Consider the following 21,630-nt stretch of genomic DNA (forward strand, 5'->3'; position numbering starts at 1 on the left):
GTCAAAGGTGATGCCACACTAGCTCCTCCGTCGATAAAGGGTAACTGGTAACGACTGATAACAATTTACCTGCCGGAACTTCAACATTAACTGCGGAGAGGTGCAGCACAAAAAAACCATTTGAAATCTTTAAATATCCTGTTCTCCGGTCCCTGAACACTATTCATTAGCAATCAGCTCCCTCCCTTCCATTCTCTCATTCTCTACATTCGCCACAGCTGGATTCTGAGGCTTCTGTGAGATGAACTTATGTGCTTAACAAGTTCACTAGGATTATTACAAGTCTTTAGTATTTCAGACATCGCTCATGTCTTCTGCAATATAGATGTTCTGCTCGCAGTGATGAATCCCTCTGAACGTTATATTTATTTGGTAAATCTCTTGAATGCGAAACAAAAGACATCAGATTACTCAGACTCCATGCCAGCTCAATCATTCCCTGTTTCCCGAACTCATCATTCAATCCATGGAAAGTAAGGTACCGAGGAACTATACCTCTCCCTAACATGTCCTCAAATCCTGCAAATGCATCTTCAAATCTATGCATTTGACAAAGAAAAGGACTATCACATCCCCAAGCTCTCATTTCCTTGCTATAATCTCAACAGCCAAGTCCAGTCTCTCCTCCTCACACATCTTCAACAAAAGATGGCAAGTGAGTCGATCTGAGGTGTACTCAGATTCAATCATCTTGGTATACAGGTTCATAAGAATTGTAGGTGGAGATAGAGGGGCCTGTCTCACACAGAAAAAAGTGCTCCATCATCTCCAAGACTTCCTTAAACCTACCAGCTTCTGCTAATGCATCAATAATGGGATTGCATACAATGGCATTTGATCTAATCCCTTCTCTCTTCATTTCATCAACCAATTCAATAGCCCTCTCAACACGACGCATCCGGCAATATCCGCATCCGGCAATATCCTCCTACCAGTGTATCATATGTTACAATGCTCGGTTTCACATTCTTTTTCTTCATTTCCAACCAAAGTCTCTGCATGCTTGAGCTTTCTTGATCTGGACCATCCATTTGACAGTGTATTATATGTCCTAACTGATGGAGCCCAACACGTATCCTTTTCCACTTTCCTGTCAAAATACTCTGTAGCCCCCTAACATGCCCTTCCTTACAGGGGGAATCGAACAGTATCAAACAAGCTCATTCCAGCATCAGAATTACAAATCAAGTTTGAACTGCTCGCATATTTAAATGTTCGAATTGCAGCTACTGACATTCCTGCACAAATGCAGCGCCTTTAAGTGATCACAAATTCCCTATTAGTTATTTTAGAAATACATTAAAATAATTTTTTTTTATTTTTTAAAATTTAATTTTTATATCTAAAAACAAAAAAAAAAATTCCTTTAAAATACAAAAACAAAGAAAAATATAATTGCAAATCAAAACAAGCCACAAACTCTCACAATCATAAAATCTCACCTGTAAATTCAAATTCCATGCAAAACTCAAATACCCCAATAATTTATATGTCAATTAAGAAGTAAAGCCTGGACCAACTCCAATTACACAGATTTTAATAAGTGAAAAAGTGAAGCTTGGACCAGGTACGATTACACAAAGATTTTAATAAGCAACCATATAATCAAATTTTTTCACCAAACAACAAGCTAGCTCCAAATTGAATCCACATTTCGACATTCAAAGTCGATATCACCATGTTCAAGCAACTGCAAACTATCAAATCGAAACCAAGTTCGAATTTTTAATTCAAAAGGCAAAAATCTAACATTACAAAAGGCTTTAGAATCCAATGAAATTGTCTAAGATAGTGTACTTAAGAAAATTGCAATGTAAGTACAAAACCCGATAAAGTTCTTCCATTTCAACACTAAACAAGAAGTTCCATATTACCTGCTCTGGTATACATTCAAATCAAAATCGCAATAGTGTCACTACAAACCAAATCCCCTCTTCAATTTCCACTAATGTTACCAAACAGTAAACAACAGGCAGAATCACATTCTCTCTCCTTTCCAAGCAAACTCTCCATTGAATTAAACAGTGCAACAACTTTGATGACGGATTAAAATGGTCAAGTACTGCCTGTATAAGACCCAGTTCCAGCTCACTACAAACCAAATACCCTTTAAAGAGAGATTGAGAAAGTTCTTTGCTTTGTTAAATGGAGAGGAAAAGAGTGAGAAATCAATAATATTTCAAGGAAAGAAGAGAGTGAGAGAGATGGAGAAATGGCTGCCGTTAATTTTGGTGGGATATTACCCAGGATGCCAGATTTATCTCATGGCAATGCGCCAGGAAATGGATGTGTTAGTGTTAAGGTTGTTCCAAGGAAGAGACTTGTTTCACTCTCTGCTGCAGTTCAATGGAGTCTTCAGGGACTGTTCCTGAGCAAAATCCTGAAATTGATCTGGAATTTATTGGGGTATGAATATCCTGTGCTGCCGAATTACTAGCAGTTGTTTTAGAAAGGCATTCCTTCCAAGAAATTACTGAATATTACTGATTTAATGGACTTCTTTTCTATCCCTGTGGTTTTATCAGGTTGTGGTTCCGAGGATACCTCAGTGGAAGAAATGATCAGAGGCAAGGCATGGTCGATGACTGAAGCCACCACAACATTATGACGTTTCAAAAAACTCAGGACAACACAGATGCAGCATCAAACACCTGCTGGTAATTTTTTTTGTCAGAAATCTTAGCTCTACATGCATATGATCGCAAGGAATCAAGCAAAAGGATCCCATATAGCTGATCCCCCTGGTTTTGGATCCAGGCTTGGTGGTTGTAAATCTTAGTTTTGCAAAGCTAAATTTTCGAGAAAATTGTAGTGTATATTATCTAACATTTGTCAAATTCTGCTTGTGCTGAGTTCAATGCTTCTACTTAAACTCAAACCATTAACAGGAACTGCAATCCTGGAGTCACCCATTTAAATAACAAGTCTTTTCCTCTGTCCCAAACTATGCATAATAGCCTAGCCAAAATAATTCCGATACTCGAAAATCGTTGCAGGTGACTTGCTTAGGGTTGTTCTAGATAATAAAAATTTTAAGTTTGATTAGGCAACATATAAAAACAGAGAAGAGGATCTCGAAGTAGAGGGCAAGTAAAAAAAAAGAAAAAATTATATGTTTTTCCTTTTTTTTCTCTTAATTTTAAGAAAATTGTAATATTACTTCATTATAGATCGCCTCCTCCGATGATTCTTGTTTCTCAAGATTATAAGAGATGTCTGTTTATTCATGAGATGAGGGTGAATCCTCAGACTGATTAGAGTGGTTACTTCACCTTTTTCCATTTGGTGTCCCTTCTTCAAAACTCCTCAAGCCTTCTTCTTTATATGTAGGCAGTGTTTGAGACGCCATTTTCAAAATAAATTTATTTAAAATTAATTTTTTATATTTTTGAATTGTGTTCTAATATTAAAAATGATTTTTTTCATATAAATGGATATACAGCATAACTCAATTAATATGAAACACGAATTAAATGGTGGGATTGGAAAGACAGTACTCAGCAGCTAACATTGAAGCTGACCAAGTGAAATTTGATATTATCTACAAGGGTGTCTAAAGCCCACCATAAATACGTTTGATATCGTGGTCAAGTGGAGTTAGAATCATCGGTGCAAGCCCAGGGCTAACATCTGGTCCAGTCTAACGTATTGGTTGGCATTGTTATTTAATTGTGTTTTTATATATAAAAATAATTATTGTTTTAGTTTTAAATTAACTTTTTTATGTTTTTGAATTGTTTTGATATATTGATATTAAAAATAAATTTAAAAAAATAAAAAATATATTATGTTAATATATTTTTAAACAAAAATCACTTTGAAAAGCAACATCTATCACACTTCTAAACATAGCTTAAAACTTGGTTTACTAATTTCCTAGCCAACCCTGAATAATTTTAAAAAGAAGTGTTTTTGGATTAAAAAAATGAAAAAAAAAGTTTTTAGAAAAAAAAATAAAATCCTTAAAATTAACTAAGTCAGTATGAATTTGATCAAATTACATATCAACTCTCCATATCACATGAATTTAACTCGTTATATTTAAAATTAGTTCAAAATAAAACTTGGTTCAAATAAATATATCACCGAGTTTAATAAATTAAAATGAAAACCACCAATATTATGGTTTCTTTATCTACTTGTATTGCCATGCATGCATCGAATAAATTATCTATAGATTAAAGATAAAATTAGTTTTGATTTAAAGAAATTTGTAGATAATTTAAAAAAATATCCTGTTTATTTTTTTGCATTTTAAAAATATTTAAAAAAAATTGAATTTTTTTATTTTTTTAATTTTAAATTAATATTATATATATATATATTTTAGATTATTTTAATATATTCAATATTAAAAATAATTTTTAATAAATAAAGTAATTAATCAAAGTTCACTGTATATCCCCTTCACTTTACAGTTCACAGTAACGCAACTGTGGTCTAACGGTTGTACTGCAAGGACTGAACACTTTTACTCCTTGCCCCGATCTGTCAATGATAAGCACACGGAAAGTCACGGAGTCCTGGCTAGCAACCCCACAAACTGGCCTTGGTGTCCCTAAAGACCACTCAGAATAACAAGTAACATTTTTAAAATTAGCGGCTATTGTAATAGTAATTTTAAAGTATTTTTTTTATTTAAAAATAATTTATTTTATTTTTTAATATGAATATATCAAAACAATCTTAAATTATTAAAAATAAATTATTTTTTAATAAACAATATTCTGACCACAATATTATGAAATACGGTAATCCACTCCACTCAACAGGCAACAAACAATCTTTTTCCGGTGGCTTTACTGGCTAACTGGCAGCACTGAATCAGGTCACATCTAGCGAGGAAATTTTTGGAGATTGGCCTTTTCCCTCTGAATAATAAATTTGAACTTTTGGAATCTGAAGATTTGAAAAACCATGTGGCTAGGGCTTGCAAAATGTATGGCCATAAAGAGGGTTGCTTGAAATCACAGGAAAGTAAAAGGGAAATTCGTGATGTTCCCATGTTTTTTTGAAATGGTGACACGCTACTTTTGAACATTTTTGGCCTTTCTCCATGCCATGATAGCTATCTTTCCTCTCTGATCTGTCAAAACGGAGGAGGAGCTGGTGTTCCTTTTCTTCAACTATCTTATCGCAACGGAGAATCTTTCAGAGAGAGAGAGAGAGAGAGCATGTCATGTCAAAGGTAGGTGACCATACATTTTAGTTAAAGAGGGTGTTTGGGAGTGTGGTAGCTGTTGTTTTTCAAATAGCTTTTCGTGCCGAAAAGTATGCTAATAATATTTTTTTATTTTTTAAAAATCATTTTTTATATCAGCACATCAAAACGATCCAGAAAGTACAAATCGAACTCAATTTTAGCAAAAAAAAATAATTTTAAATTGGGCAAAAACCGTTTGGACCGCAGTAAAATCTTGAAAGGGTGATTGTTTATGTTTGTCTTTCTCAATTGTGTTATTGGCAGTGATTGGCACTGTCGGTAGAAAGTGTTTTTGAATTTTTTAAAAAAAATTTAATTTTTTTTAAAATTATTTTAATAAGTTGATATTAAAAATTATTTTTTAAAAATTAAAAAAATATTTTAAAAAGTAACTGTTGCAGTGCTATCAAACACCCTTATTATTTGTTTATGTAATTAGTTTATGTTGCAGAGCAAGTATGATTATTCTAGTTAGGGATATACTTTTTCTTTATTTGGTAGAGTATGTAAAGATGGATTTTACTCTAATCATAGTTTTAAAAATATTTAGTAATTAACATACATCACGGATTTAATATAATTTATTTATAATTACAGAAAAGATATATATAATTTATAGCTTTTTTATACCTGTTTTTTTTTTGTTTTTAAATCACAACCGCAGAATAAACAACTGGCATCATATATTGTATAGTTTTATATTGAATTTAAGCTCAAATCACACTCTATGGATGAGGAACAAGCATCACAAGGGTTATATAACCAAAGAGACAAATGGAACTAACCATTTCTTTAATTGCTCTATTGTCGAGGGTTTGGAATAGGACAATGTGTCTCCTGCCCTGGACTTGATGATTGACTCTAAAAAACTGGGTTTGATGATCTTGCGAAGATCGTGCTTGTTGGGATTATAAAATGAGATTCAAATCAAACATTGACTTCTTTAAACAATGAATGTGCCTAAATGTGTTGATTCATGAATGCGCCTACAGCATGCTAATTTTTTGCCCCAAATTCATGCTTGTGTGGACCAACCATTTATGGGGTGATTATTTTCAGTTCGGTTCGGTTTTTATCAAAAAAATTAACCAAACCGAAATATTTTTAAAAAAAAATCAAAACTAAACCGAAACCAAGTTCAAACCAACCGGTTTCGGTTAGTTTTTTTTTATTCTTTTAGTTTAATTGATTTTTTAATTTTTTTGCTTGCACAATATTATCTGGTACGAAACCAAAATGAGAGTCTCATTTTTGAAAAAAAAACCTCTCCTGTCGTTTCCCTATATCAAAACCTCCTTTGTTCTCATTGTGAAAAAAATCATCACTTTCTTTTTGCGATTTGTGTTTTATTCTAACCATGGATTCGAAATTATTTAGTTAATTTTTTATTAGTTTTGCATGATCCCACTAAAAATTCCATCTAAAAAAATTTTAGTTATAAAAAAGTTATGATTTTTATATTTTTTTAAAAACCATAATGCAATTGCAATCATAAAAAGCCACCAACATTTTTATTTGAAACTATAGGTGTATTTGTTTTTCTGTTTTAAATACACTTCTGAAAAAAAAATTAAATTGTTTTATTTTTTTCTTTACTTCAAATTAATTTTTTTATATTTTTTTTAAATCATTTTGATGTATTAATATTGGGGAAAAAAAATGCAAATTTTAAAAAAATAATATTTTGCAAATATATTTTAAAAAATAATAATTTAAAAATCAACTGATACCAAATTTACCAACATCTTTTTGCACAAATTATGGTATAGTTGGTACATAAAGTGTGGTGGAGTTGGTATTTTTATTTGAGTTTTTCACTTGGAAGCCAATAAACAAAATCCATCTCTACTCTCCTAAAATATAAAGAATTGCTTCTTGTAGATGTCAATGTCTCAATCATTTCTTCCTCAACATTTCAAATCTCATCCCTTTGTAAATTGCATCCTTTTTCCTTTTTCCTTTTTCCTTTTTCCTTTTTCTTCTTTCTTTTTTTGAATCAGATTCTAGATGCTGACATATTTTTTTAGTACAGTGAACAAGAGGAGCCAGGGAGGAGCCTCTTGGGCCCAATAATCCATTAAAGTACTATAAAAAAGGCTTTGGACCCACCTATATGCTTTTTAGCTGGGGGTCCACTGTGCAGTTGTTGCGCATGAGCCAGGCGTGGACTTGAAGTTTCCGAAATTCGAATCCGCTCTTGGTCAGTGCCTCATTCAGTGAAGGGCTCTCCTTGCCTCTTGGTCGGATAAATTGGGCAATTCGCCTGTAAAAAGTAAATAAATGGCAAATCGATAAAGAAACAAAAAGTCCCGGTTAAATAGTATATTTTAGAAATCATGGTTGAGAGCCGCGCGTTCTTTGTGTCGTGATTCACAATTGTAATATTTATTTAAATATAAGATTAATATGTCAACTGATTTATAAAATAAATTATAAAATTGTTGAAACTAAGAGTCTGAAATGAGATTTTTAAAATCTAAACAATTATATTAACTCAAACCGGTTATAAAAATTATATCCAACTGGTCAATCGGTTGGTATTTGTAGCGCTTCAAAAATACAACATGATTAAATTTTGTTTTTCTAAAACACAACAAGATGAAATGAATTTATTAGCTTTTTAAAAATTACAACCATTGTTATTTAACTCAACATGGCTTGATTGGTTAATTAGATGATCCGTTGATCCAAGACTTGGTCCAGACTACGTTTCATATCAAATCTAATTAAAAAGTGACTTGATTGATCGACTTGCAAATCGGTTTATCTCGTTAAAATTCAAGTAATATCTAGTTTGACTTTTTAAAAAAAATCATAAACAATGGTGTTTCAACTTAAAAAAAATATTATATTTTGTTCTAGATTAATTTGTCTAATTAGTGATTTAAATCGGATTTTATAGCTATGGTTTTGACACTCAATTAATAATAAGAAAATAACATCTTATATTAGGGAATTGAGAGGGTTAAAAAAATATAAAATATATGAGTTTTCTAAATTTGAAATTAAAAGGTAGTAACTTCCTTTCTATCATTAAATCTATTGTTGTAATTTAATAATTGATATTTTTAATTCGTATCCTACCTTCTCATTTTCTTGCATGTGATATACATTTAAATGCTACAATTCATTTTCACTGAGGAATAATCTCATCATCTCTTCCTTCTTTTCCATCCAAATATATTGATGATATATCTTTGTAAGAGTAAGAACACAAATTCAATCTCCAAGAAACGCACTTATTAGGAGAGACAACCACAAATCTCGAATGAGACTAGTCTCGTTATTTAAAAGTATGTGAGGATATCCAGATTAAAAAAAAAAAACATATTGTTGATATCCAATATTTTGATTCATCCACCACATGTGCATATAAAAGGTTTTATCTATATTTGTTGCCTTTCCATTATAAAAAAAAAATTCCCTAGCTTCATTGTTATGTTGGAGAGAATTGAATAAATTAAAAAATGAATTATTCATAAATCATTTAGGACATGTTTAGAAGTATGATAGAAATTTTTTTAAAATTTTTTTTTTTGTTTTAAAATATATCAAAATAATATATTTTTTAAAAAAATATTTTTGACATTAGCACATCAAAATAATAATAAAAAAAAAACAAAAACAAAAACAAAATTAATTTGTAGCAAAAATAAAATAAAATTAAAAACACATTTGGACCGCAATACTAAATGAGATCTTAGTTTTAATATTAATAGTATGTTTTTTATAAGATTGGAAAAGATATAGTTGATCTCCATGTGTAAATACTAGCGCAACATAGAAAAAAAATGTAAATTATAATAATTTTTTAAGGTATTAAATAATTATTTATTGAGTACACTTAAAAAAATTGAGATTTTGATTAAAAAAAAAATCCTTCCATATTTAGGAAAATATTACCTAAAATCATCAAAACCTTCAATTTTAACATAATATTCATCCCGATCAAAAAACTGTTTCATCTACTTATGTATTTGAAACGGGTTCTCGAAATTAGTCATAGATCATTGATCACTCTTCTCAAGATTCTTTGGGCTCTTCATACCTACTAATTGATGGGTTAATTTTGAAATTTATCTTCACATGTTTTTTATCATTAGTTTCTGAATATATCTTTTTAATTTTGCAACATGTCTTTATATGTCTTCAATCGCTAGTTTATGAGCATCTCTTCCTCGAGAGGGAACCTTCTTCTCCCCTCCTACACGAACATGTTTTTTTTTGCTATCCCTTTCAATCATAGTTATTCTAGCACATAATAAATAAATAACCACTAAGATCAATGAGTTTTGATACCATCTGACACAAATAGAAACAATACAAGAAATATAGCAAGTACAAGAACACATAACTATTTTGAAAAAGAGATAAAAAAGAAACCCTAGTTCAAAACTTTATTGTTGAATATTTTATGTTTAGATAGCATGCCTTTATACGAGGTTTGTAACTCTTTACATAAATTAAAAAAAAAAAAAAACTAACCTAAACAAGCTAAAGAACCCAAAACTAAAGGAAAAACAACAAAAATTATGAACAAACTAGGAAAAATAAGATTCTTAAGCATAGTATTTAATTTTCTAGACTAGATAGGAAAACATAAAAATAACTAAGAGAACATATATTTTTTCCTAAAAACCCTCTCGTGTCTTTCTAAGTTGGGAAGAACTCGTCCTCGAGCCTAAATTGTTCATGTCTTGATCTCGTGGATGTCCAACCAAGAATTTTCAACCCTTTACATACTTAGTCTTTCCATTAGAAATATCATACTTATCAACAACATGCTCAATCTCCCTAACAATAATCACTTTTAGTGTTATGATAAGATTTGAAAATCTATTTCACAACTTTTATTTGAAATGCAATAGCATTAACTTTGATCCTATAAATCCTAAGATTCTCTCCAAGGACACGTGGGGTACATCCTTTATAATATGCTTCATAAAAAAATACTCTCAAATCACATATAATTTTATTCCCTTGGACATCTTAAACAAAAAAAATTGTATCTAACTATTCTTTTTTAGCATCAACCTCATCAAATTCTAGTGGTTGATTCCAATCCACAAAAGAATTAGAACAATGAAAACTTTTAGTTTTTAACATTATATTCATCCCGATCAAGAAACTGCTTTCTTTGCTCACACCTCTAAAACAAGTTCTTAAAATTAGTCATGAATCTATGACTACTCTTCTCATGATTCGTTGGACTTCTCACTTTCACGAGCTAATAAGTGCTAAAAAGTTAATTTTATATTATATCTTTGCATAATTTTTATTATCAATTCTTGAACACCTCTTTTCAATTTTGTAAATTTTTTTTCATGTCTTCTATCATAGTTCCTGAATGTCTCTTTCTCGAGAAGAAACCTTTTTATCTTTTCCTACACGAACGCATCTTGTTGTGTAACCTCTTTAACCATGTTTATTCAAGCATCCAACAAGTAAATAACCACCATCAATTTCTAATACCAACTAACACATATGAAAACAACACAAGAAATAAAATAAGTACAAGTATACATAATTATACTAAAAAGAGAATCACACAAAAACCTTAATTTAATATTTTATTATCAAATATTTTCTGTTTGAGTAGTTTGTCTCTTTAAAAAGTTTACAACTCTTTAAATAAAATTTAAAAACTAATCTAAACAAACTAGAAAAGTTGAAAGCAAAGAAAATAATAAAAATCATAAACAAATTAGGAAAATAAAAATATTAAATATAATATTTAATTTTGTAAACTAGATAATTGATTGCATGGTTCATGTGGATCGTGTATTTCAAAGAATCCAAAAGTCAAGAATCTGTTTTATTTTTTTAAATTGACAATAATTTGTTTCATTTTGAAAACCTTTGAAAACTACCTTTTCTGGCTTTTTGAAAGTTTTCAAAACTTTTCTCCATTATTTTAAACGAAAAAAAATAAACTTTTACTTTTTTTTAGACGAACAAATCTTCACATCTTGCTTTCGAGAATTTGGAAAGAAAAAAAAAAACCTACCAAACAACGCCTGAGTATTTTTTAGAAGCATAATTCTGAAATTCTTCTATTTTTTTTCTTCCTATAACAGTTGTTTCAATTTCCAGCATATCTCTCATCCGATTTTTTTTTTCCTTATAATTTCGATCATATAGATATAGTTATGCAGCTAAATTACAGCCACAAATTTTATTAGGGGTGATGATTTTTTATTTGGTTTTTTTTTTAAGTAGTCAAATCAATTTTTTTTTTTAAAAACCAAAATTAGTTCAAATCAACCGATTTTGGTTCGGTTTGATTTTTTCAGACAAAACCGGTTCAAACCGGTTTGACTCAGTTTTTTCAGTTTGATTTGGTTCAGTTTTTTCAATTTCAAGCTTATAAAACTGAAACCGAACTGAACCGGTCGGTTTTTTTTTAAATTTTAATCGTTTTTTTTTCACAGTTTGATTTTTAAATTAATTTTTTTTTTAAAATTTTTTTAGTTTAATCGGTATAACCTACCAAGAATGCAATGAATGCGTTCATGAATGCTCATATAAACACATAATTATGTACAAATAATTACACGTTTGGAGGTTATGATGGGATTATTAAAAACAATTTAATTAGTTCTCGATTCATTCATTAAATTGTCTTTTGTCTTTGGACTTAATCAACAATTATTTTCCCAACCTTAATTGTTTTTGTAAGAAAATTAATTTTCTTTGAAATTTTTTTTTAACTGAAAAAACCCGTCATTTACAATTCTTTTCTTCTCTCTATTATCAAATCTTTTTGCTCACATTGAAAATATTTATTCTCTTATCATTTCATCAACAAATCAATTTTCAAGATTTGAAGTGTGCTAGTCAAAGGCAAGATCTTGAGGTTTCCGTCATTGCATATTCATTAAATCTCTTTTTTTCGCACCACAAATATTTATTCTTTCATCATTTTGCCAAGAAACTAATTTTAGGGCTTGAAGTCTACAAATAATTAGTTTGGGGTAAATAAAAAAAAAAAAAATTCATGGTTTATTGCACTGGAAACGTGTTTGAAAATGTTGTAACGGTTGCTTTTCAAAGTATTTTTTATTCCAAAACACATTAAAATAATATATTTTTATTTTTTAAAAAATTATTTTTAACATCAGCATATTAAAATGATATGAAAACACTAAAAATATATTAATGGAAATAAAGATAAAAATTAAAAAATTTCAAATTATTTTAAAAGCGCTTTTGAAATATATGATTTTAATTAGCCATAAAAGAAAATTAAGGTGTTTTTTTTTAATTCTTATTATTAAGGATAATTTTCCATTCAGAATCTTTATTGAGGACCGCATGATACCAAATCATAATTTATTACTGATTCAAGATTTAATATTCTAGTGTCGTTTTTTTGAAAAAAAAAAACATATAGCACAAGATATGGTAAAAAAATCACAATGGTAAGCTTCATGATTAAAAATTGACCCAGTTAAAAATCACAATGTGTTATTCACAAGTATACTTGATTAGCAATGATGATTGCATGCATAATAATTAATAATGAATTTTGTTTTTCACTCTTTTTTTTAATAAGTTTGTTGAAAAATGTAGTAGAGGTAGTGTTTTAAAGTTTTTTTTATTAAAAATATATTAAAATAATATTTTTTAAAAATTTATTTTTAATATTAATATATCAAAACAATACAAAATACTAAAAATTAATTTAAAATTAAAAAATTAAAATTTAAACAAACAATATTATTATTGCACTGCTGCCAACCACCCCTTTAATTCCTACTTGGAAAATAAATTATTGCAATCTAATAGGAGCCCTTTCTCTATTTATTCTATATTTAACTCATTTAATTTTCTAGTGTAACCAATTCTGGGTCATGTACAGCTTTAATTTAATTTGTATTTTTGCCAAGTTTTTTTTTTTTTATATATTTAGCATTCTAATCTTGAGATTCATTTTCCTTTTATACTTGGATTTATTCGAGAAAGTAATAGAATTTATTTTTAAATATTTTTTACTTGTAAATATATTAAAATATAATATATATATATATATATATATATATATGTATTAAAATTTATTTTTGATATTAGCAAATTAAAACGATAAAAAATACTAAAAAAAATTAATTTAAAAATAAAAATAATAATTTTAAAAACATAATTATACCACAATATAAAACAGAATCTAAAATTAATAATTATCATAAAAATATGATCAGTAATTATCATACCATCACGAAGCAGCTTTTCCGAGCAAGCCAATTAGTAGCATACAATTTTGAGAAAATGCCACCTGGTTTTTTCTTTTCATTTCATCAGATTCATACAATATTTTTTTTTTATGGGAACCCTCATTTATGGAAAAAAAATTTATTGAACCAACTCACAGAGTCTCTTTTTTTAGCATCTCAAATAAGCTAAAATAGTTTTTAAAAGGATATTATGTGCATAATTTAGTTTTTATTTTCTTTTCTTTTTCTGCAAGTACTAATTGATCAATAAAATTAAAAAAATACAGGAAATTAATGATAATAATACTCATTAAATAACCATATATAATTAGGTAGGACACAATATTATCATCCAAATATAAAAGAAAAGGTGAAATCCATAATAATATAATTGTTAAACCTAACTAAAAAATTAACTCGGTTAAGACTTGAGTCACGAGCAAGTTAACTTAGATAATAATAAAAAAATTTAAAAAAAAATTAAAAAATAAAATTTAACAAAGAGTATAAAGTAAAATGTACGAGTACTCTTTTTTTCTCCTTACAAATAAAATAATAAATCAAGATTTGATTTCTTTTTCAAACCACACCACACCGCAACACGACCACTTGTTACCTACCTGTCATTAAAGAAAGACTACAAATCCTCTCTTAGATCCAAAATGTTAGTCTCTTCACTTCAAGATCTGGAAGTAGCAAAAAGGGGGTGGAAATAACAAATCTTTTGGGAAGTTTAAACTGTGGCACCGTCCCGCTCACACAGCTATCACCCTCTCCTTATAATATCATCAACTCAACGACGCGAAGCCTCACTCTCTTGAAAAAAAAGAAGCTCTCTCACTCTCTCTCTTTACAGAGAGAGCTCTCTAGAGACCATCACTTCACTAGTAGGTCTTCTTGGAGCTTCCAAGCACACTGTAAGCTCGCTTCTCCTTCTCCTCTCCCTTTGTTTTTTTTTTTTTTCTTTATTATATTTTTTTTGAGCTCCAGACACCATCGGTGATTGATTTTTGCTTGTGACACGTCGCTGTTGGATCGATAAGAGCTACAGATTTTGTTTCTCCGAAATGACAAGTCGTCGTTTCGTTTTTGCTTCTATAGATCTGCGAAGCAGACTCTAATTCAGCATTTTCGCGTTTTGTTTTTCGATTTTTCTTATTCAGCGTCGTTTCTAATTCTGTTTTGAAACTTTGTGTATTTTTAAAGCGCATTGTCTTTTTTTTTTTTGTCTGTGTGCTCTGCGTTTGCGAGTTTTGAGCCAGGAATTTGTGTTTAGAGGAGAAGATGATTTGAGGTTGGAAGCATTTGATGATGAAATGGATTAGTAATTTAGCAGGATTAGGGTTTTTTGTTTCCTATTTTTTAATTAATTTGGTTTTAATATCCGCCTTTTGTGTTGTTAATGCTCAGGTCTTTTAATTAACGTTAGATCTTAGCTCGATATTTTGAAATGTGTCTGTTTAGTTACTGTCAAGATGCATGAATAAGAAAACTTCTTATTTATTCGGTTCTTACAGCTACAAAATAGAGGTTAAAACCGTAGCAAAACTTTTTACTCCTTCCTGTTCATAAGATAGTGAAAGGTAACTTTTAGGAGATGATGTTAGTTTGTTTTTTGAATTCGCGTTCTGAATAAGCTTTAGAGTAATGGTATTCATGCTGAAATATTCATCTCGTGTCAGTTTCCTCGATAATAATATCAGTCATTTCACAGTCGGTGTCTTGTAGGCCTTTTCAGTTGAATCCGACCTATGAAATGGTTAATATTATTAAGGAAACTAATTCGGGATGCATATTTCGAGATGAATAACATAGGATGAGTTCAAAGATGGGTTTTACCCGGACATTAATTATTGTATCGGTGTGAAAATTCTCAATGTGTAACATGGATTTCTTTATCACTACATTGCAAAATTTTTGAGAAAGAATAAAGGAGTGTGACTTGAAAGAGCTTTTTGTTTGAGTTTAGTTGCCTGAAACTAGGTCTGAGGCGGTTCTTTCTTAATTAATCTAGAAGCAGTGGGGGGGGGGTTCTTTTTTGGTTTATTCAAAGTTGGCTTTTACAAGCAGATATTTCTATACAAGAACTTTTTTCAACTTGAAAAGAAACTATTTACTGGTTGCACAGCGAGGTTTGCAACAGTAATATTTCCTGTGGACAACGCACCTAAGCCTGAATGTACGACCTGTATAATCTCAAATAAGCATGAATTTGTTCCATACTTGGTGTCTCTGGATATTTCAGTAACCCGGTTGAGCTGAAAGTGATTTGCAAGTGGTCCTGTCCTATGAACATGAGAATTTACAAGTCCCGCAAGTTTTTTTGTTAATAGCTCAAATCATAGTAGATCAACCTGTTTATATTTCATTCTCTTGCATTTACTACAGTGTTGTGTACGCTTGTTTTTTTGTGATGTTGAAGCTTAGTTTTCTTTTGAGAAAAAGATTTTTTTAACTGGCTATTAAATCTGGTTCCCTCTGCTATGATTTCTTATGTTTGACTTAATATATGGCCTTGCAGCATTATGAAAAAATTGGTGTTATGTTGATTGCTTTGCTCTCTTTTAGTTTTTACCTGCTTTGGAATTGCTTCTTTTTCCTGATATCTAACATAGAACTGGTATTGAGATTTCAGGTTCAATGAATAGCATTTCAGTTTAAATCATGCATTACCCTTCCTCGAGGCAAGCAGAGATGAATAAAGAAAATGCAACTGCTGCCAAACATGAAGAGCCCACTACTCGAATTACACGGGCACGTGCTAAAGCTTCGGGGACTTCAGTAGGATTATTTCCTGCCTCAAAACCCTCCTTTAAACAGGATCAGAAGCATCCTCTTAGATCAAAGGCCAAAAGAGCAGCATCAGATGAGAACAAATCTTGTTCAACCTCAGTTGCTGGTCTTAAGCATAAGAGAAGGGCAGTGCTTAAAGATGTGACCAACGTCCTTTGTGAGAATTCTCATCTGAACTGCAACATTGCAACAAAACAACAAGTATGCAATTTTCTTGCCTGTATCCCAATCTTCAAAATTTGTAATTATAGCATAAATTACTTTATATTGACATTTGTCTTGGGCATTTACTTTTATCTACATTTACCAGTAGTTCACTACTTGCAAATTTTTTTTTCTTCGAAACTCACTAAATGAGAGATTATTGACAGACTAGCAAACAAGCTAGAAAATGTCCTCGAAATAAGAATGCAGAGGTGGCTGCTCATATCTCTATGGAAATTTCACCGGCTCAGGAGGATGTAAAAGAAAAGTTAGCTGAAGAGCTGTCAAAAATAAGAATGGGGGAAGCACAAGAGTTTACTTCACCAGCAAAGTTAGAAGATAAAAAACAAAGCGATTGTCATGGCACAAGAGAAGGTGGTGTAGCAGATCCAAGGCTTCTAGTACCTCTTTCCACAAAAACTTCAGGAGCTGAAAGGCCTCTAAAGAAAGGTCTGTGCTATATCATGATTCGGGAGTAAGCATTGTCCTCAATCATGTACCAAATAAAATCTAACCAGTTCTATGGCATTGATGGTTTAATTAACAAATGAGGGACTTGAGCATCTTGATTTCATTAATATGGATCTGAATTTATTTTTCAGATGCAATTATTGATGTTTAAAGGTGACTGAATAGATTGAATTTGCATAAATGAAACCACCCATTATTCATGAAGAGCTTCTCTGACATTGCCGTACTAATACTTAGTAGACTACCTACGGTTACAGATTTTTTGTTGAATTTGTGCAGAAGAAAGTGAAATTTCTGAGAAACTGGATGCCTCAGTTGGCGTGAGCATAGTGGATATTGATTCAAACATAAAAGACCTTCAGCTCTGCAGCTTGTACGCCCCTGATATATATAACAATATACGTGCTAAGGAGGTATGTGCCACAACCTCTAGAACCTTTTGCAATCATTTATCATCCCCTTTTAAATCCATAACCTGCTATCTCACATCTTAATCATTGTTGTTATTGTCATTTGATCATCCTAAAGTGAGATTAAAGCTGTTCCTTTCATGAATGAAAACTATCATTGCTATTGACTACAACTTGGCATAATTTGATATAGAACAATTCTTGCAAAATTATTATCCAATGCTAGTGTTCTCTATTTTGGTATTAGGCAACATGAAGGTGTTTCTTTCTTTTATTAGAAGTACTTAATAACAAATAACTGCTGCATTACTCGAGTTTTCAAATGAGAAATTAACTTTAGCTAGGGCTTAACTTAAGAACAGCAGAATTAGTAACTTGCACTTTCCTTGGTATCATTACCATAGTTAGTGCTAACCTTTTTGTATCTCTTGTACCTCAGCTTGACCAAAGGCCTTCGATTGATTACATGGAGAAGTTGCAGCATGATATTAGTCCTAGCATGCGAGGAATTCTGATCGACTGGCTTGTGGAGGTTAGTGCAGTCAGTTATATAGATATAATGGCAGGAACTGCCTCAGGCATATGTCTCAAGCAAGTTCAACATACTTTTTCAAAAGTTATTGAAAAGAAATGCCTCATTCTATCTCTTGAAAAGAAATGCCACCATTCCTAGAAAGTGTAACTATTTTAAATTCCAATCATTCTTCTCTACCAAAATGGATTGCTTTTTTATTTTATTTTTTAAACTCTGTTAATTTGGATGGTATCTTGTTAATTTTGATGGTGTCACTTTGCCTTAACAGTTTTCCCTTCAACCAATAAAGCAGATCTTAATCTTTGCCTAGAAGATCACCAGTTGCCTTTTTCACTCACTGTTTAAGTTTCCATGTAGTTCATCAACTCCTGCAGCTATCATAAATCAAAACAAAATGGTTTGACTACTAACTCTTTTTTTCTTTCTCCATGTTTTCCATCTCTATTCAGTCGGGTGTTTCCAAACTTGATGTTTTTTTTCCTAAGAAAGTATAGGACCAAAGACTAAAAAGTTGAATAGGGGATACTGGCTTGTTGTGGGAGAACACCTGAAGTTTTCTCATTTAGGATTTGATTCTCTATGACCACCTTAAGTATTTTTCGGCTTTCATATTCATATGCTATGTGTATTCATTTTGCATTTTTTGTTGTTGGACATAGAGCTCCTAAACAATTACAACAACTTGATTTGTTCAGCTTTTAAACATAAACAGAATCCTGATCTTGAGAATCGAACAGAAGGTGAAACTTTAGTATCTCAGTTGCTGGGATTTTTAAGAACACCTCAATGCTTCAATAATATTCAGGACCTTTTTATTTCAATCAGATGTTGAGCGGAGATTGATAATCTATATGCACTCTTTCAGGTTTCTGAAGAATATTCGTTGGTTCCAGATACACTTTACCTCACCGTCAATCTCATTGATCGATTCCTCTCACAGAACTATATTGAAAAACAAAGACTCCAACTGCTGGGTGTTACTTGCATGTTGATTGCCTCGTAAGTTTAATGATTGTTTGGTATTTAGATAAGATATGCTGGTTTTCAACAAGTGTTGGGCTCAAATTTTAAGTAGAACACGTCTTTATGGTTGAAAGAGTGATGATAGATACTAGATAGCGACTTAATCCTTGAAGCTTAAATAATTGAATTCACATATATGCCACATAATTCATTAGATTTTTATTCTGACAATTGGGCTCGAATTATGAGTAGAACAAGTCTTTATGATTGCAAGAATGATGATGGACAATCCTTGAAGCTTAAATAAGTAAATTCACATATTATGCCACATAATTCATTATGGTTTTGATTTTATTCTTGCTGACATTTGATGAAATACTACTTGGCTGCTATATGATGATGCTATGTTTGATGCATTAGATATGCTCTCCATCTCCCTTTATTCATATGAGCATATTTGCACATTGCAAGGAAGGAATTACACCGTTTTGTTTTCTTTGCATGATCATCACATGTTTCTGATCACAGAACATAAACCAAGGTTTATGTATTAGAAACACCTTGAATGTATTTGGCAGTGTGGATAGAATTGCATGTCATGTATATTTTTCCACATTAGTCGTTGACATTATGCACTTCTTTTCATTTATGATGGCAGCAAGTATGAAGAAATTTGCGCGCCAAGAGTGGAAGAGTTTTGCTTCATCACTGACAATACTTACACAAGAGGAGAGGTACGCCCTAGGAATCTTGGCAGCTTTATGTATTAGGCTTCATATTTTTTATGCTTCATCATTCACTTGAACTTGCTGACCTCACCCAAAAACTGGGGTAACAGTTATTTTCTTCATTGCTGTAAAGTTAGACATTTTCTTAGGAAAAAAATCATATTGGTGGCTAAATATAAACTACAAGATGGGGTCAATTATTTAGTTTACCTAAAATTTTTCATATTCATGGGAAATTTTGTTTATACTTGACTTGAATTCTTCATATCATTATGGAAGTTAAAGTAATTTGCCACAAAATTAACCTCCAACGTGTGTGGTGCAAATATTATTGTTTCAGGTCTTTCTATAAGCCAATTTGTGTCTCCATTCTAATTATGGAGGCTTTACTTAGCATAAGTTTGTGCGTTGCATTCTTAAAACTTTGCTGGATTCTCCCTTGAAATAGTATCCCACTTGCTGTGCTGATATACAAGGCTTCTAACACGATACTATGGCAGGTTCTGAAAATGGAGAGTCAAGTCCTGAATTTCTTGCACTTTCATTTATCAGTTCCCACCACGAAATCATTTCTGAGGTGTAATGTTGAACATCTTTTACCTATATGTTGCTGGTATGATGCCATCAATACTGAAGTTGCTCTTCTTTTCTATTCCAATTTTTGTTTCTCAGGAGATTCATTCAAGCAGCACAAGCTTCCTGCAAGGTATTTTATGATGTTGGCAATTGTCGGTTACATATTTTCTTGGAATTTAACCAAGCAGGAACTTATCTGATCAGAGACCTGTAATTGCTTTAATACAGGTCCCCTGTGTCGAGCTGGAGTTCTTGGCCAATTATCTAGCAGAGTTGACTCTTGTTGAGTACAACTTCCTAAAGTTATTACCTTCCCTCATAGCCGCATCTGTTGTTTTTCTTGCCCGATGGACACTCAATCAATCAGACCACCCATGGGTCTGCCCTTTTCTGCCTCCTTTTTGTTTGATTTGTGTATTATTCTATATTTTTCTTTTCTTTTCATTCATTGTAGAAATATCTGAAGAGGATGCTTCTGTGTACTCATTTCAGAACTCAACTCTAGAGCACTACACTAGTTACACAGCATCAGAACTGAAACCTACAGTGCTTGCCCTGGAAGATTTGCAGCTGAACACTGACGGTTGTTGCCTAAATGCTATACGGGACAAATATAGACAACAGAAGGTAAAGAGCTCGTACTATTCGGAGAGGTTTTCTTCTTTCGATCTGTTTTAGCTGGACAGTGTGTTCATGCTGTCTAATTTGCATAAGAATACCTCGGAGATATTGTTGCTAGCCCTTTGAATTCTCACCAGCATATGAATCAAATCAAACTAACAAATGGTTGTTGTTGTGGCAGTTCAAATCCGTAGCAACTTTGACCTCCGTTCAACGAGTTTCATCGCTTTTCTGAGGATGAAGGAAAACGGGTCCTGCATTAACAAGTAAACCGCTCCCTCTGAGGGTGATATCAGCTCTAATCATAGAATTTAATTCAATTAAAAACCTGCATTTTTTGTTGCTCAACTTCTGTCTATCATTGTTGTAACATCTAATCTTGTTCTGGTGCCTCCAGACCAAAGTCAAATGTAATCAGTGATCAGTAGCGTAACACACTCGAGGAGGTAATTTATATGCCTTTAGCGGAATAATTTCAGAACTTCCCAGTCTACAGGAAGTTTTAACCGTGGCTAGGTTATTCGGCAGGTTGCTAATTTAGCAGTGAGAATTGTAGTTATCTGGACATTACCTTTGTATTTAAACCTTGTGAATCATATGGGAAAAAAGAACAAAAGAAATGATAAAATTTTCATTCTAGAATATCTGTTGTAGCATGATTATTCTTTATTTTAAGTCTTGGTAAAACCTGAGGAAAACTTCGGGTTCCGGAAGACAAGACCGCTTTGATCTTTGAAAGCGGTCCTGTCTTTTTTGAATACCGATGTCGATATGTTCTAGACAACAGTGGAAAAGGGCGATGGCACCTTGGTGGACGTAACAGAAAAGTCCTAATGCAAGTCATTGGTTTATTTAAAGTGAGATTGAAAATGCTGCAGCACGGGTGTTGATATATATATATAAAAAATTAATTTTT

General features: G+C 31.4%; 1 protein-coding gene and 1 pseudogene across 2 annotated transcripts; one reads left to right on the top strand and one right to left on the bottom strand.

Moving 5' to 3' along the window:
• Positions 1-203: 203 nt before the first annotated feature.
• LOC118051281 (uncharacterized) lies at positions 204-1,236 on the bottom strand (annotated as a pseudogene).
• Positions 1,237-14,079: 12,843 nt separating this feature from the next.
• LOC118051080 (cyclin-A2-2) lies at positions 14,080-21,358 on the top strand. 2 transcript variants are annotated; one of them, XM_035061617.2, is made up of 13 exons: positions 14,080-14,330; positions 16,049-16,407; positions 16,578-16,860; positions 17,161-17,294; positions 17,731-17,823; positions 18,692-18,825; positions 19,448-19,523; positions 20,018-20,094; positions 20,190-20,223; positions 20,322-20,471; positions 20,586-20,720; positions 20,896-20,980; positions 21,112-21,358. In XM_035061617.2, exons 2-12 carry the CDS (start codon positions 16,078-16,080, stop codon positions 20,947-20,949), a joined length of 1,500 nt encoding a protein of 499 aa, XP_034917508.1. In that variant the 5' UTR covers positions 14,080-14,330; positions 16,049-16,077; the 3' UTR covers positions 20,950-20,980; positions 21,112-21,358. The 2 variants fall into 2 exon arrangements, with proteins under 2 accessions (XP_034917508.1, XP_034917507.1); XM_035061616.2 differs by having other exon boundaries at positions 14,081-14,330; positions 20,896-21,358.
• The last annotated feature ends 272 nt before the right edge of the window (positions 21,359-21,630 follow it).

This window comes from Populus alba, chromosome 18 (genome assembly GCF_005239225.2).
Source record: "Populus alba chromosome 18, ASM523922v2, whole genome shotgun sequence".
In the NCBI taxonomy this organism is placed as follows: domain Eukaryota; kingdom Viridiplantae; phylum Streptophyta; class Magnoliopsida; order Malpighiales; family Salicaceae; genus Populus; species Populus alba.

Excerpts from the sequence above, each read along its gene's own strand:
- LOC118051080 (XM_035061617.2), top strand. The coding sequence starts at position 16,078 with ATGCATTACCCTTCCTCGAGGCAAGCAGAGATGAATAAAGAAAATGCA. Across the intron at positions 16,408-16,577 it reads ACATTGCAACAAAACAACAA|ACTAGCAAACAAGCTAGAAA; the intron begins GTATGCAATTTT and ends GATTATTGACAG. Across the intron at positions 20,721-20,895 it reads ACAAATATAGACAACAGAAG|TTCAAATCCGTAGCAACTTT; the intron begins GTAAAGAGCTCG and ends TTGTTGTGGCAG.